General features: G+C 39.1%; 1 protein-coding gene across 1 annotated transcript in view; it reads right to left on the bottom strand.

Moving 5' to 3' along the window:
• LOC117559391 (protein phosphatase 1H-like) overlaps window positions 1–6,518 on the bottom strand; it is a 29,391-nt gene extending 22,873 nt beyond the window's left edge. The window contains 1 exon segment of the mRNA XM_034236148.1: window positions 6,166–6,518. Coding sequence (XP_034092039.1) covers window positions 6,166–6,398 — 233 coding nt within the window. The 5' untranslated portion in view covers window positions 6,399–6,518.
• Window positions 6,519–12,939: the final 6,421 nt, after the last annotated feature.

Genomic DNA, 12,939 nt, shown 5'->3' with positions numbered 1-12,939 from the left:
TGTTTACACTCATGCTTCTATTGTCTAGCGCTCCAACACATTGCACGTGATATGCTAAGGGCGAAGTCCATCTATAAGGGTTTGACCAATCACAGCACAGTCGGCCAGCTAACCAATCAGAGCAGACTGGGCTGGTTTCAGACAGAGGGTGAAAAGAGGTGCTGCAGCACAGACAGTATGCGAAAAATAAAGACCTTTTTGAACATTAAAGCATGGAGACATGTCCCAGTAGAGACACTACATACAAAAATGAACCTGAAAATAAGCATAATATGTCCTCCTTCAAAAGTATTCTTGTATTCTATCTGTTTTCTTTCTTGCTGTATTCTTCAAGTTACTTGTTTCCTAGTTGTGTGGTTGTATACTCTTGCAACATCTCAGTATCCTCCAGCACATCATGTAAGATACCAATAAAGATGATCCATGTGATTATAGCATTCTCTTTCAATGGTAACTCATATTTAAACTACACGTTAGGGCTAACTGGCACTGAACTGAAACAGCATTACGTCTTTTCTGCCTCAAAGCGATGTGGCGTGTTGATGTAGCAGAAACACAAAAACATGTGCTGTATCATGTGATTGAGCACTGGGAAGCTTTGTACATAAAAAGTGCTGCTCATGTGCTTCCTCTCCACAGTTGAGTGGTAACATTGACTTCATTTAGCTCCTCCAGAGTGAAACACTACCAGGAACAAAGAAATGGATTGACCTACTGTACGATTAAAACAGAGAAGGACATGAAGACATGCATATTAATAGCTGTTCTGTGTTTAAAACATGTTCAACCCTTCGCTATATTGTAAATCCATGACCAATGTTAAGCAGAAGCTTTTATTTATTTTCACTTAGATATATTAATACTGAGAATGTCAAATTACAGTCTTCATACCCTCTCACTGTGAAGCTTACCTGCAGACAAAACATAAAGTGAGCAGTTGTGATGCTATAGTGTTTAGCCTACAGACCTGCATGTTGATTAAGTATTGATGCGACCGCCGCTGAGGTTTCAGGATTATATTGGTCCTGGGTCAGAAAGAATAAGTGAATGGCTGGGAAAGCTTTGTCACAACTTATTATTTGACCTCTTAGTGCCACCACTCTCCTACGCCAACAACCATGTTGGACGGGGTAAAGAGGAAAGACGAAGAGGAGAAGGGGAGCTGAGGTGAATCCTATTTAGATACCCAATTAAATCTCTAATATTGATAACATGATCTAACAGTTCAGGGTATATACAGGAATCCTGAAGTCAGATGTAAGACCTTTTTTAAGACCCTTTCCATACATTTTAAGACCTCATCGCCACTTTGAGTTCTAACCTATTACATTGGCGACACACTTTACCTCACATTGACTATATGCAGTATTGATTGTCCTTCCTCCTTATCTTCCAACAATTGGGATGCAGACTTGCATTTCCCCATAACGATGTTGTTTAACAACCGGCGTAAACTGACCTTCGCGCGCTATCAAGCAGTGAGCGCGCGATGTCCTGTTCAGATGACGTCAAATCCAACGGGATGCCATCAATAAACTACAGAATCACACTACACACCTACGCAATGATTACATTCAGGCAGACTGTAGAATACAACCTCTTTGGACCATTTATATACTTATTAACAACAAGCTACAAAATGTAATACCTTGGAAAATGCCGTTTAATACTTTTTAATAGCCTTAATTTTCGCTAAATTGATTCATCAACTTGTAATACTTTTTAAGACCCCGCGGACACCCTGAGTTCCTAGTGAGCCTCTTCATTTTGCTTCATAAGAAAACATTTGGCTTTGGCATAATCCTTTCATCACTGGATAGAAATGCTCTGTCTTCGATGCTATTATCAAGCATCTATTTGTTCTAAAACCCAGAATACTCCATGTCTAACTTTTACTAATGCTCTACATGAGGAATTTCCCTCGTCTTTTTTCTCTTCCCATCACTTTAGCCCTACAAAACGTGAGCAAACAAGTTACAGGCTATGACCAATTATGCAAACATATTTGAATATGTATGGCAACATACATATTGATGTTCAGCTTAAAATATAAGAGGAACCGAAACCAGGTTAAGAAGTCAATGTAGCTAGGAATGTAACTAATGATTATTGTCCTAATGTTTTCACTTAATAGATCACTTTTGAGTGCATCCGAAGAACTATGAGGAAGAAACCAGGAGTGAGGGAAACTTCAGTTTAAAATGGAAATGGGTATTAAACAGACTGTTGTATGTGTACACTAATCTGAAGGTGGTGATCACAGTAGCCACTTTATAAGCTACACCACTATAACATGGGAAGGACAACAAAGAACATAACACCTCTCAATATAATGAACTCCAGTAAAACGCCACATTTAAGTGTGACTTCAGTAATAAACATACACAGAAGTAACACATTTTAAACAATGTGAACAAAACACATGATGGGTGGAAAGCGACTGGAGAGAGAAGCAGCAGTAAATGTAGCCTGTCTAAATAAGGAGGCCTGGAGAAGAGAGGGCGGTGAGCAATACCCACTGATCCATTTAAATGATGGTGCTCACCGGATCTGACAGTGCACGCACTCAGAGACTGTGCCTCAGAATCAACCTCATAGAGCCACAACTGCTCTTCCTTTCTCCACAGGGTGCAACACAATAACCCAGGATAAGCTCAGTCAGAGGCCCACTCAAAGAAAGGGGTATGAAGGGAAAAGAGTAGAGAGAAGAAGGTGGAATTCATCCTGCATGATCCCAAACTTTTGGTTTTTCAGCCATTTCTACTGATACTAGCACTATAAAACCCTCTTTAGGTATTGCAAATGGGGGTAACAAAAATACAAGGATATTAAAAAATATAAGAAAGGTAAAAAAGGCCAACTATCCCATATAATCTGGACATGATTGTTAGTATTTACTAAAATTGTCAGAATGCACACAGTCCCCTATCTGATTCCTTTTGAACAATGCTTGCTTCAATGAAAATATAGGCTGTATATAATATTCAAAACAAGAATATAAATAGTTCCTTTATTCCAGAAGGGAAATCGGGTTTTTTGAAAGTTGCTCCATTTTATAATATAATAAATAGAAATATAACTAAAAGATTTATATATAGATGCAAAGTTGAAGATAATCAGGCATTAAAGCCCTTCACAGTGCTACCCAATAAGCTGTAATTAAGTGTTCAACTGCACTGCCAGTATCTATTCCGGCGTGTTATCAGTTGGAGAGACCCATCGGTGAAGGACCCTGTTAACCCTGACATCACTTCATCTCATTTGGGCTCAGGTTTTCTCCACTGGCAGTGAGATTTCACAACGACAAAGCCCGCTGGTCAGCCAGCTGTTGACAAATCCCCAGTATGGCTCATGAGGCTCTGCCAAACACACACACACACACACACACACACACACACACACACACACACACACACCACACACACACACACACACACACACACACACACACACACACACACACACACACACACACCACACACACACACACACACACACACACACACACACACACCACACAAACACACACACACACACACACACACACACACACACACACACACACACACACACACACACACACACACACACACACACACACACACACACACACACACACACACACACACACACACACACACACACACACACACACACACACACACACACACACACACACACACACAAAGCAGGGCTGTGCAATTGTTCTGTATATTAACATATATTTTCAGTTATTATTACAAGACATGGACACGTCAGTACCATGAGTGCAATGTTTCAATATCAAACTAGAAATAATTCTAATAATAACTCAAATTATGCAACCTACTTAAGAACACATGAGTGTGTAGGGTTTTCTTTTCTTTCTTGAGATTACAAATTCTTCATGGCAGATTAGCATAAAGAAGAATAGCGGGAGGAGGGTATGAGGATCAAACCATTTCAAAGGATGTGTTCATTCTGTAGGAGGGAGAGCCCACTTAGATCTGTTTTAGTTCTGACTTTCAAATAATCAACCACTCGATCAGCAGAAATTTAAAAATGAAAAGTATTGAATGAAGCAAAACTGTGTCTGAAATGTGAGGGTTTGCTGCTGCTTTGTGTGTTTTACATAACATTGAATCAAATTCAATGGGGTTTTAAACTGAAGGTCAGACAAAACCATCATTTGAAATACATCACCTACACTATTTTTGACAATCTTTTCCAAACCATTATCTGTGAAAAGGAAACATAGCTCCTTAATTAATAGTGGTTGTGAATAATATCATAATCTCTCTATCTGCAAGTTAAATGTCTTGTTTTCACCTTATACACGAAAAACAATTGCCTGAGGGAGTGAAACTGACCTCGTTTGTGGTGTTAAAGATGACATCTACACTGGATTGGTGAAGTTGAAACATTAGATGCAAAGAGATAGGGTGAGTTTCTTACTGAATGTGTAACGTCATCAGTTAAACAACTCAAAGAAACTGACGGAGAGGACACTCATGGAAATGTAACAGAGCTTTCTAACTCTTCTTTGTGAATGTATGAACTCATGCCAACAAACTGCTGTGTCACACACTGTTAGGATTGCCTGAAGGATTTAATTTTGACCTCCAAAGCAACCAGTGATACTTTATCCGGGACTGCGTGAGTGGAAGTGATTGTGACTCTGTGTTCTCGAGCGTTAGAGGATGAAGAGAACAAGAGTTTATCCCACTTTTGAATTGTGTCCTGTCCAAGTTAAGTGTAAAGTACATGACGTGAAAAGGTTTTGTTTTTCTGAAACAGCTCTTATCTTAGCCTGAGGTGGCGTAGTGCACCCTGCTCTTCCACTAGCATGCAAATCAAGTCATTCCTGGCTTTCCTCTCGCGTTTGTTGACGTTAGAATAACATTTCCCCACGTCTGCATTTTCTCATGCTATGCCATTTTTCTGCAGCTGCACTCTCAGAACTAACTACACAGTTTACTGAAGCAAAGTAACAACTTAGCTTTTCATGAGTCAGGCTGCTGCACTAAACGCTGTTTATAATATGTCCTTTTAAAATACAACACAGCCCTGCTTTATTACAGCTTTGCAGGAGGATGCAACGAGCCAAATAGATCAAGTACGCCCACACATAAGATGTGATATCAATTATAAAACAGGTGATCTTACAGCAATTCTGGTGTCAGTTTTCAAGTAGAAGGAGGATGGTTTGTGTCTGACAAGGCAAATATTGAATGAGCAAAACTTCAAACCTGCTTTTCTACAAGTAGATAGGTCACTATGTACCATGTTAGTTATCTAAAGGATCCGATCAGGTTTTATTGGCTTTACTTAGACACTGAACTGAATACACACTATAGCAATGAAAAGGTAAAGTGGTAAAACTAGTGACTATTTGTAAGACCTTTACTGCCTAGCCTCATATACAAAGTGCTAATAAAACGTGTTATTGCTTCTCAAAATAAAACCTAGATATATTACTGCTTTGACAGGATGATTCAGGATGCCAAATTGATAAGGTATGCTCAAAATGATATCCCTCATAAAACAAATCATCTTACAGTAGGTCCGATGCAATTCTGGTGACAGTTGTCAAACTTCAAACCTGCTTTTCTACAAGTATCTACTGTGTGTCCCATGTTAGTTACATGTAAAGGACCCGGCCAGGTTTTTCTGGCTCTAAACTGAACTGCATAAGCAATGAAAAATGTAAAGGGGTACAAAATGGTGACTATTTGTAAGACCTTTCCTACCTTGTCTCATACAAAGAGCCAATAAATCATGCTGTTGCTATTCAAAATAAAACCTTTGTTGGTTCAGTTCATTGCTCATAATGGGAACCATTACTAAGATGTCCTGTTTTACAAGGATGTTGCAAAACAGACAGCTTATCATATGTTTTCATGTGGTACGCCATCACAATAATACAGACTATAGCCTACGGCCTAGATCTGTTAGTTTTCACGTCCTATAGGAAACTGTGTTTACACTGTGATGTAAGCTATAGAAATATATGCTTGTGTGCAAGCTGCTGCACCTGGGCCTATTTTATTTTTATTCCACACGTGAATCCTGCAGTAATAACAACAAAAGGGCTCATGTTTACGCCTTTATCCAGGGTGATCTCATCGCTCACTTCCAAAGGATGCTGTGCAAGAAAAGATGGACGCATACAGGTTAAATACTCACTCTGCGTAGCCGGTGGCCCACGGCAGCCTCTTGGTCTCCTTCAGGATGAGGATCGGTCGTGCAATGTGATCCGCCGAGCACTCAATCTCGTCGGGGGACAAACCCAGGAACTCCGGTCTGCTGTACGGGTATTTCAGCGGCAGGTCCGAGCCTCCGGGATGGTCTCCGTTAGATCCACCAGCCATCATACCTCCCATAAAATTGGCCACCGCCGATTTCACCCGCGTTAGCATGGTCCTGCTGCAGCGTGGGTCAAGGCGATGCGATTGCGTGAGTATCCCCCCGCAAGGCGACGCAGTTTGGCGGCGTGAAAGGTAGACACACAGCTGTACAAACACATTCACTCATTCAGCCCGGCGCTGCCTCGGTGAACGCGGAAATAAAAAAGATCTCACAGCAGACACAGAGCTGCACGCTGGTCATGTGACAAACCGGTTGCTGCTGGTGGATTCGGTGAGGTCGCTGTGGCATCTCAGTGAGCAGCTTACTGTTGACAATGCTGGAGGTCAAAGGTGGGTAATCCCGCAATGACGATTACCTCTTGCAGGCAAGGTGCAGACTATAGACTGCATATGAAGAGTGCAGACCACAGACTGCATATAAAGGGTGCAGACTGCAGACCATATACCTGTATACAGTATATATAAAGGGTGCAGACCATATAATATATATAACGTGCAGACCATAGACTGTACAGTTAATATAAATGGTGCGGACCATAGGCTGCCGACCATATACCTGCATACAATGTGCAGACCATAGACCTGAACACTAAACGGTGTGGACAATAGACTGGAAAGGGTGCAGACCATAGGCTGTACTGTATAAAGGATGCCGAGTGCCGACCATATACGTGCATACAGTGTACAGACCATATAGACTATATAAAAAGGGTGCAGACCATAGACTGTAAATCCATTGTGTTTTACAGCTGGGGGTTCCTGGTCCCACAAACAGAAGCAATGCATACTTTTTTTGGACGAATTTTATAAACTTGTAATCAGTTGAATATCAGGTGTTAGGACAATTCTTATAAAAAGAATCTGAATAAGTCATACAATGCATAAAGCTGATGTTTAGTATTTGCTTTGTGCACTGTGAGTGGACAACCGAGACAGTCTACAAAACATTTAAAGGAAAACAAATTCAGAAGAGATTTGTGACATGATACTGACTGTGGCCTTATTTCCTCAAACAATGTTCTTTAATTTATTCCGCACACAGAATCAGCATTTATTCCAGATTACAAACAGGAAGGTTACGTTACCCACAACATTTCAGTTAGAACCAGAGATATTTCTGTAATCTGGCAAGATTTGTGGAGTATCACTTTCTGTCTATTCTTTGATCTCGTTTTCTAATTATTTTGTCAGTTTTTCAGGCCTTTAGTTGGTTTAAATCGGATCTTTAGGATGTGTGTCTAGACATTCATGAACTTACAAACACACTAAGTGCTGCATTTTGGAGAAGTGAGCCTCACAAAAGTATCTGTTATACAATACCGCAGTCTATACTGCATAAAAGCCAAACCACACATCAGACTCACCGGCTTCTTTCTATCGATGGACCAGCGAACCAAAGGCGAAGTCTTCTTGGTGCAGTTATGATGTTTTGAAATGCCTCAGGGGATTAATAAAGTAAACTATATATATATTTAAAGTAATGAAAGTCTGAGAAAACAACTTCATTTTGCTCCACTTACAATGATGAAAGACTGATGCAAATTGGCACTGTTACACTCATCGGGGAATTGATTCAAATCCATTCATTACAAAGGTTCTCTGGAAATGTTTTGCCTTTTGGACAGACAGGGACTGTTTTCATCAACAGTCTACTGGAAGTTGGCAGACGTCTGATTAGCCTTCAAATAGAACTCTACTTGTTTAGCATCAAAATCACAACTAGAACTGATTTTAAGAAACTAATCGCATCTTTTTTATGTGCATTTGTAAGGCTTTTCATGTACGTCATTCTTCTCTTTCAAGTATAAGCCAGTCGTTTTGACTTCTAATCATTCTCAGTTACGTCGTTGTTTGCCTTAAGTAATTGATGTTGGCTCTTACTACCCACACCTCCTGCTACACACATACCAGTAGACTGATATAATACTTCACATGGGAAATGTCTGAAAACCATACATGATTATACTTTGTGGTAATCGATTAAGCAAGCTTTTTAAGGTCATGCAAAACCAGACAATCAGAGAAGTTGAGCAAAGCTGTCTATACATCCATTAATTGACTGTATATGTGAATTTATTTAAGACATTATTTTGGCCATGTTTTGCTTTACATCTAATGCGTTAACATTTTCTTAAAAGGCAGTCTTATTATACATATAGACACATATAGCTTTATAACATCATGACACATGAAGAGCATGTAATACTGACTTAAAATGTATCATATACTTCATAATTGCTGGTCCCTTTTTGACATTTCTTGTTAGGATTATAGTGTGTTATTATTCCAATAATTGTAATACATAATTATCTTTTTATAATTAAATGTACTGCATTATAATCATTTACTATATGTATAACGCATTGTGTTTATAATGCATAAAATGCATAGACTTGCAACACAAATCTTAGTGTAACTAGAAAGTATTATACAATTTATCTAAAATTCATTATAAAATGCCATGTAATTATTATTAGTTTAAAGCATTTTGATTATGAATGAATGCCTTTAATTATTATAATTATGTTTAATATTCGTAATAGACAGAGGTCATTAAAATGATAACTATTTATCTTCTATCTATTCTGCCTCTTTCATGTGTTTACAAGTATAATTTAACGATTCAAGTTTTTGATTTAAAACTGAAAATAATATGACTCTCTGAAGATCACAAACCAGGCTTATTGTAACTAATTTATATTCACATACAAAGAATGCTCATTAAAACCATGAGCCCTGACTCATTATACAGAATGTCTCCAGTGTAAATGAACTCCAATCAAAGTGGAGTTGCCAAATTGGCAGACTATATCTAATCAATAATTCACGAGTTTGCCAGCAAAGAGCTTTATTGACCTAATTACACACAGCAGGCCTGTGTGCAGGAGAGGATGTACTCTACGTTAGTCAGCCATAGTTATTACACACAGATCACTGAATATGACCCTGATCCAAACCACATCCTGTTTCAACATGACAGTTCCTTCCTTCTGTGTTTCTAGTTTAATATTCAATATCATGAGTGGCCTAAACACAACTCTGATCTCAACCCATTCGACAAATGTGATATATAGTGAAATACCAACTGCAAGCAAGGTCTTGGTTTAGCACCTAACATCCGACATCACCTGACATCACTGATTCCCTGAGGCCAGTAGAAAACCCTCACAGACAATTAAGACTGTTATTAGCTGCAGAGTAATGGATTTGAAATGAGATGTTCATCTATCACAAAAGTAAAAACATCGGGTCTTCACATGCTTTGAATAGTTTGTTTCAGTAAACTGAGAGACATTGCGAATCGGAGAAGCATGCCACTGGTAAAGCTAAAAATAACATCTGATGTCAAATGCAATCAATTAAATAAAACCGAATAATTGTTTAAAATTTGAAATCTCCTCTGAGAGACGCATAATGTAATAAATACGTAAAATAGAAATTATATACCAAAAAGCATGATTTTGTTATGACTTTAGAATTGCAATACGTCGTCATGATTTTAGGACTTTTCCCCTGGCCAGATTACGTAATTCTGCACTATTGGTCAATACATTTGGACTACTATCTACTGCAACTCTACTGAAATCTAATTTAGATTGTTTCTATTTTTGTCCACTCCTTGCCCATCTCAATCTCAATCTTTATTTATTTATATAGCACATTTAAAACAACCTTCAGTTGACCAAAGTGCTGTACAGGCAGTAACTACAATATTAAATAACACAATGGGAGAATTAAAAACATAATAAAAAGCACAATAACTAGAAACATATAAAAAATAAAAAAATAAAAAACTAGGGCTGTCAGTCGATTAAAATATTTAATCGCGATTAATAGCATGATTGTCCATAGTTAATCGCGATTAATCGCAAATTAATCGCACATTTTTGATCTGTTCTAAATGTACCTTAGAGGAATATTTTTCAAGTTTTTAATACTCTTATCAACATATGAGTGGACAAATATGCTTTATGCTAATGTTTATTATCATTTGAACAATGACAAATATTCTCATGAATATTAAACACAACAACCTCTGAACATTACAAATATTCGCCTCAATTCAACCTCGAACCTCTCTCATACAATAATACAATACAAATGGTGGTGTGTGTGTGTGTGTGTGTGTGTGTGTGTGTGTGTGTGTGTGTGTGTGTGTGTGTGTGTGTGTGTGTGTGTGTGTGTGTGTGTGTGTGTGTGTGTGTGTGTGTGTGTGTGTGTGTGTGTGTGTGTGTGTGTGTGTGTGTGTGTGTGTGTGTGTGTGTGTGTGTGTGTGTGTGTGTGTGTGTGTGTGTGCAGGGCCGCCCCTGGCCAAGTTGGGGCCCCAAGCGACATTGTGATGAGGCCCCCCCTAACCGACAGGAGTGAAAACATTTTTTTTGGAAACAAAGTAGGCTACTTTGCAAATATAATTCCTGTTCTTTATTATTATTATCAACAGTTACTTTTTTATATGGTGAGGTAAATGGTAAATGTGCATGTATGTCGTTCAGTATGCGTTTACAGGTGAATACGTCTGCATTTCCTACCAAATACTAGCCTCAAAAAGATTACAATATAATGAATGCAAATAAACTACTTCTACTAATAATCATAATCAATTCAATAATATAAATACTATATTATTTTATTATAATATAGTTGTAATATAGTCAAGACAAAACATGCTTATGACATGCTCAAAAACTGATATTTCTTAAATCTGTATTGTAGTTCCCTCTGTCAGCAATGTATCAACAACTACACACACATTTCTATCAGTATTTATCTGTGTTGTGGTTGACATGATGATGACTGTTAGGAGTTAAGGGGAGAGGCTGAGCATCACCATGAAATGTGCAAATTCACATAAAAATGAATAAGAGGGGAAAAAATGCTCCATGTTTTTTAAGCTGTAAACTTTAACTGTTATGTAAGCCAACTAGACAGACAGTGTATCACTCTTCCTCCTGTACATTAGCAGATAAAAGGCATAACATACTTGAATGAATGGTAAATAAAGAATGCTGGAAATAACTGCATCTCCATTAGCCTGTATGCTCAGCAGAGACTGCCTTCTTCATGTCGTGAATTGCAGCTGATGTTTTAATATGGCAATTGGTAATTTGACTTATACAACATTCGCAAGTTGTACATTTGACTCATACAATAACCCACCTTCGAGTGATGCTCTAGTTTCTTCATGGTTAGTTTTGTTCCCTCTTACGCCGGACTGAAACTGTCTTTTCAGCGACATCTCTTCACCTGCACTAGTGGCCGTATCAAAGCCGTGATTGGTCAGATGTCGATTCATTGCAACGGTGTCGGGTTACAGACGTGCTCCCCTTGTCACCTCTCACTCTCGCGGGGGGGGGCGGCGAACTGAGCGGAGAACTGAGCGGAGAACTGCGCACAGCAGCTGAGGCCCTCTGGGCGGGGCCCCCTGCGCAAGGCGGGGCCCCATGCAGCCTGCGTGATTGGCCTGTAGGGAGGGGCGGCCCTGTGTGTGTGTGTGTGTGTGTGTGTGTGTGAAAAAAAAATACACATACGTTAATGGCGTTAAAATAATTAGTGGCGTTATTTTTTTTTGTTGCGTTAACGCGTTATTAACACATGTGTATTTAAAAAACACATACAAATATAAAAATATAATGTTCAACTAGTATTAAAAGCCAGTGCAAAGAGGTGAGTTTTTAGCTGAGATTTAAAAAGTTCAATAGACTCAGCAGCAGTGGTGTAGTGGGCGTTTGACGCGGGGATACGCCGTACCCCCACTTATTTGGAGCACAATCTTTTTTTTAATAGTCTAATAAATATAAAATCATTGCCAGTGTTATCAGCTGCAAGTGTGTATTTGTTGTAATAATGACAAAAACACAATACATTTCACAGTAATTATAATACAAAATAAAAACGATTTCCTTAAAGAATTATGATTCATCATCACGCTCATGACCCCGCGGCGAGCTGGGGGTGTGTCACTGACACACCCACGGCGAGCCAGCTCACTGCCCGCCGAATTTGCGGTAGCTCTTTCCCTCAAGAATGCTAACGAAAAAGCTCTATAATGGCAGGCAAACGTTTTTTACTTGACTTATTTTCTAAAAAGAATATAATTCACAAGAAGAAAGAGGCTAGCAGCACCGAAGCTACAAGTGAAGTTGCTAGTAGGCCTACTACATCACCAGACGAGCCGCCTAAAGACGTGGATAATGCTAGCACTAACGTCAACGTTAGCTGCGCTAGCAACGTTCCCCTGGCTAGCTCAAGCTCACCTTTCCCAGAGGTATGGACGGAGGAGATGTGGCGGAGGAAACAAGAGGAATACCCGTGGAGACTGCAAAGCTGGGAAACTGGGCTGCAAAGTTTGTTCATCCATTTCGGATTTATCAGTCTTCAAAACGCAAGGTGTGTGTGTGTGTGAGTGTGTGTGAAAAGCAGCGCTGTCTGTTTATTTGCAATGTAGGCTAGGCCTAATCAGAATAATTTCAAGTCCAGATCATCGTCTGCTTGGTTGCAATACTGTAGTTTATGCAATTTAGGCCTATAAATTGTTTATGTAATTTATATGCCAGTGTGTCCATGGTTTTGAGTCTGTGTGTGTGTTGAGCGC

Source organism: Gymnodraco acuticeps, unplaced genomic scaffold, assembly GCF_902827175.1.
Source record: "Gymnodraco acuticeps unplaced genomic scaffold, fGymAcu1.1, whole genome shotgun sequence".
NCBI lineage: Eukaryota > Metazoa > Chordata > Actinopteri > Perciformes > Bathydraconidae > Gymnodraco > Gymnodraco acuticeps.
This window is presented reverse-complemented; position numbering and strand designations above follow the sequence as displayed.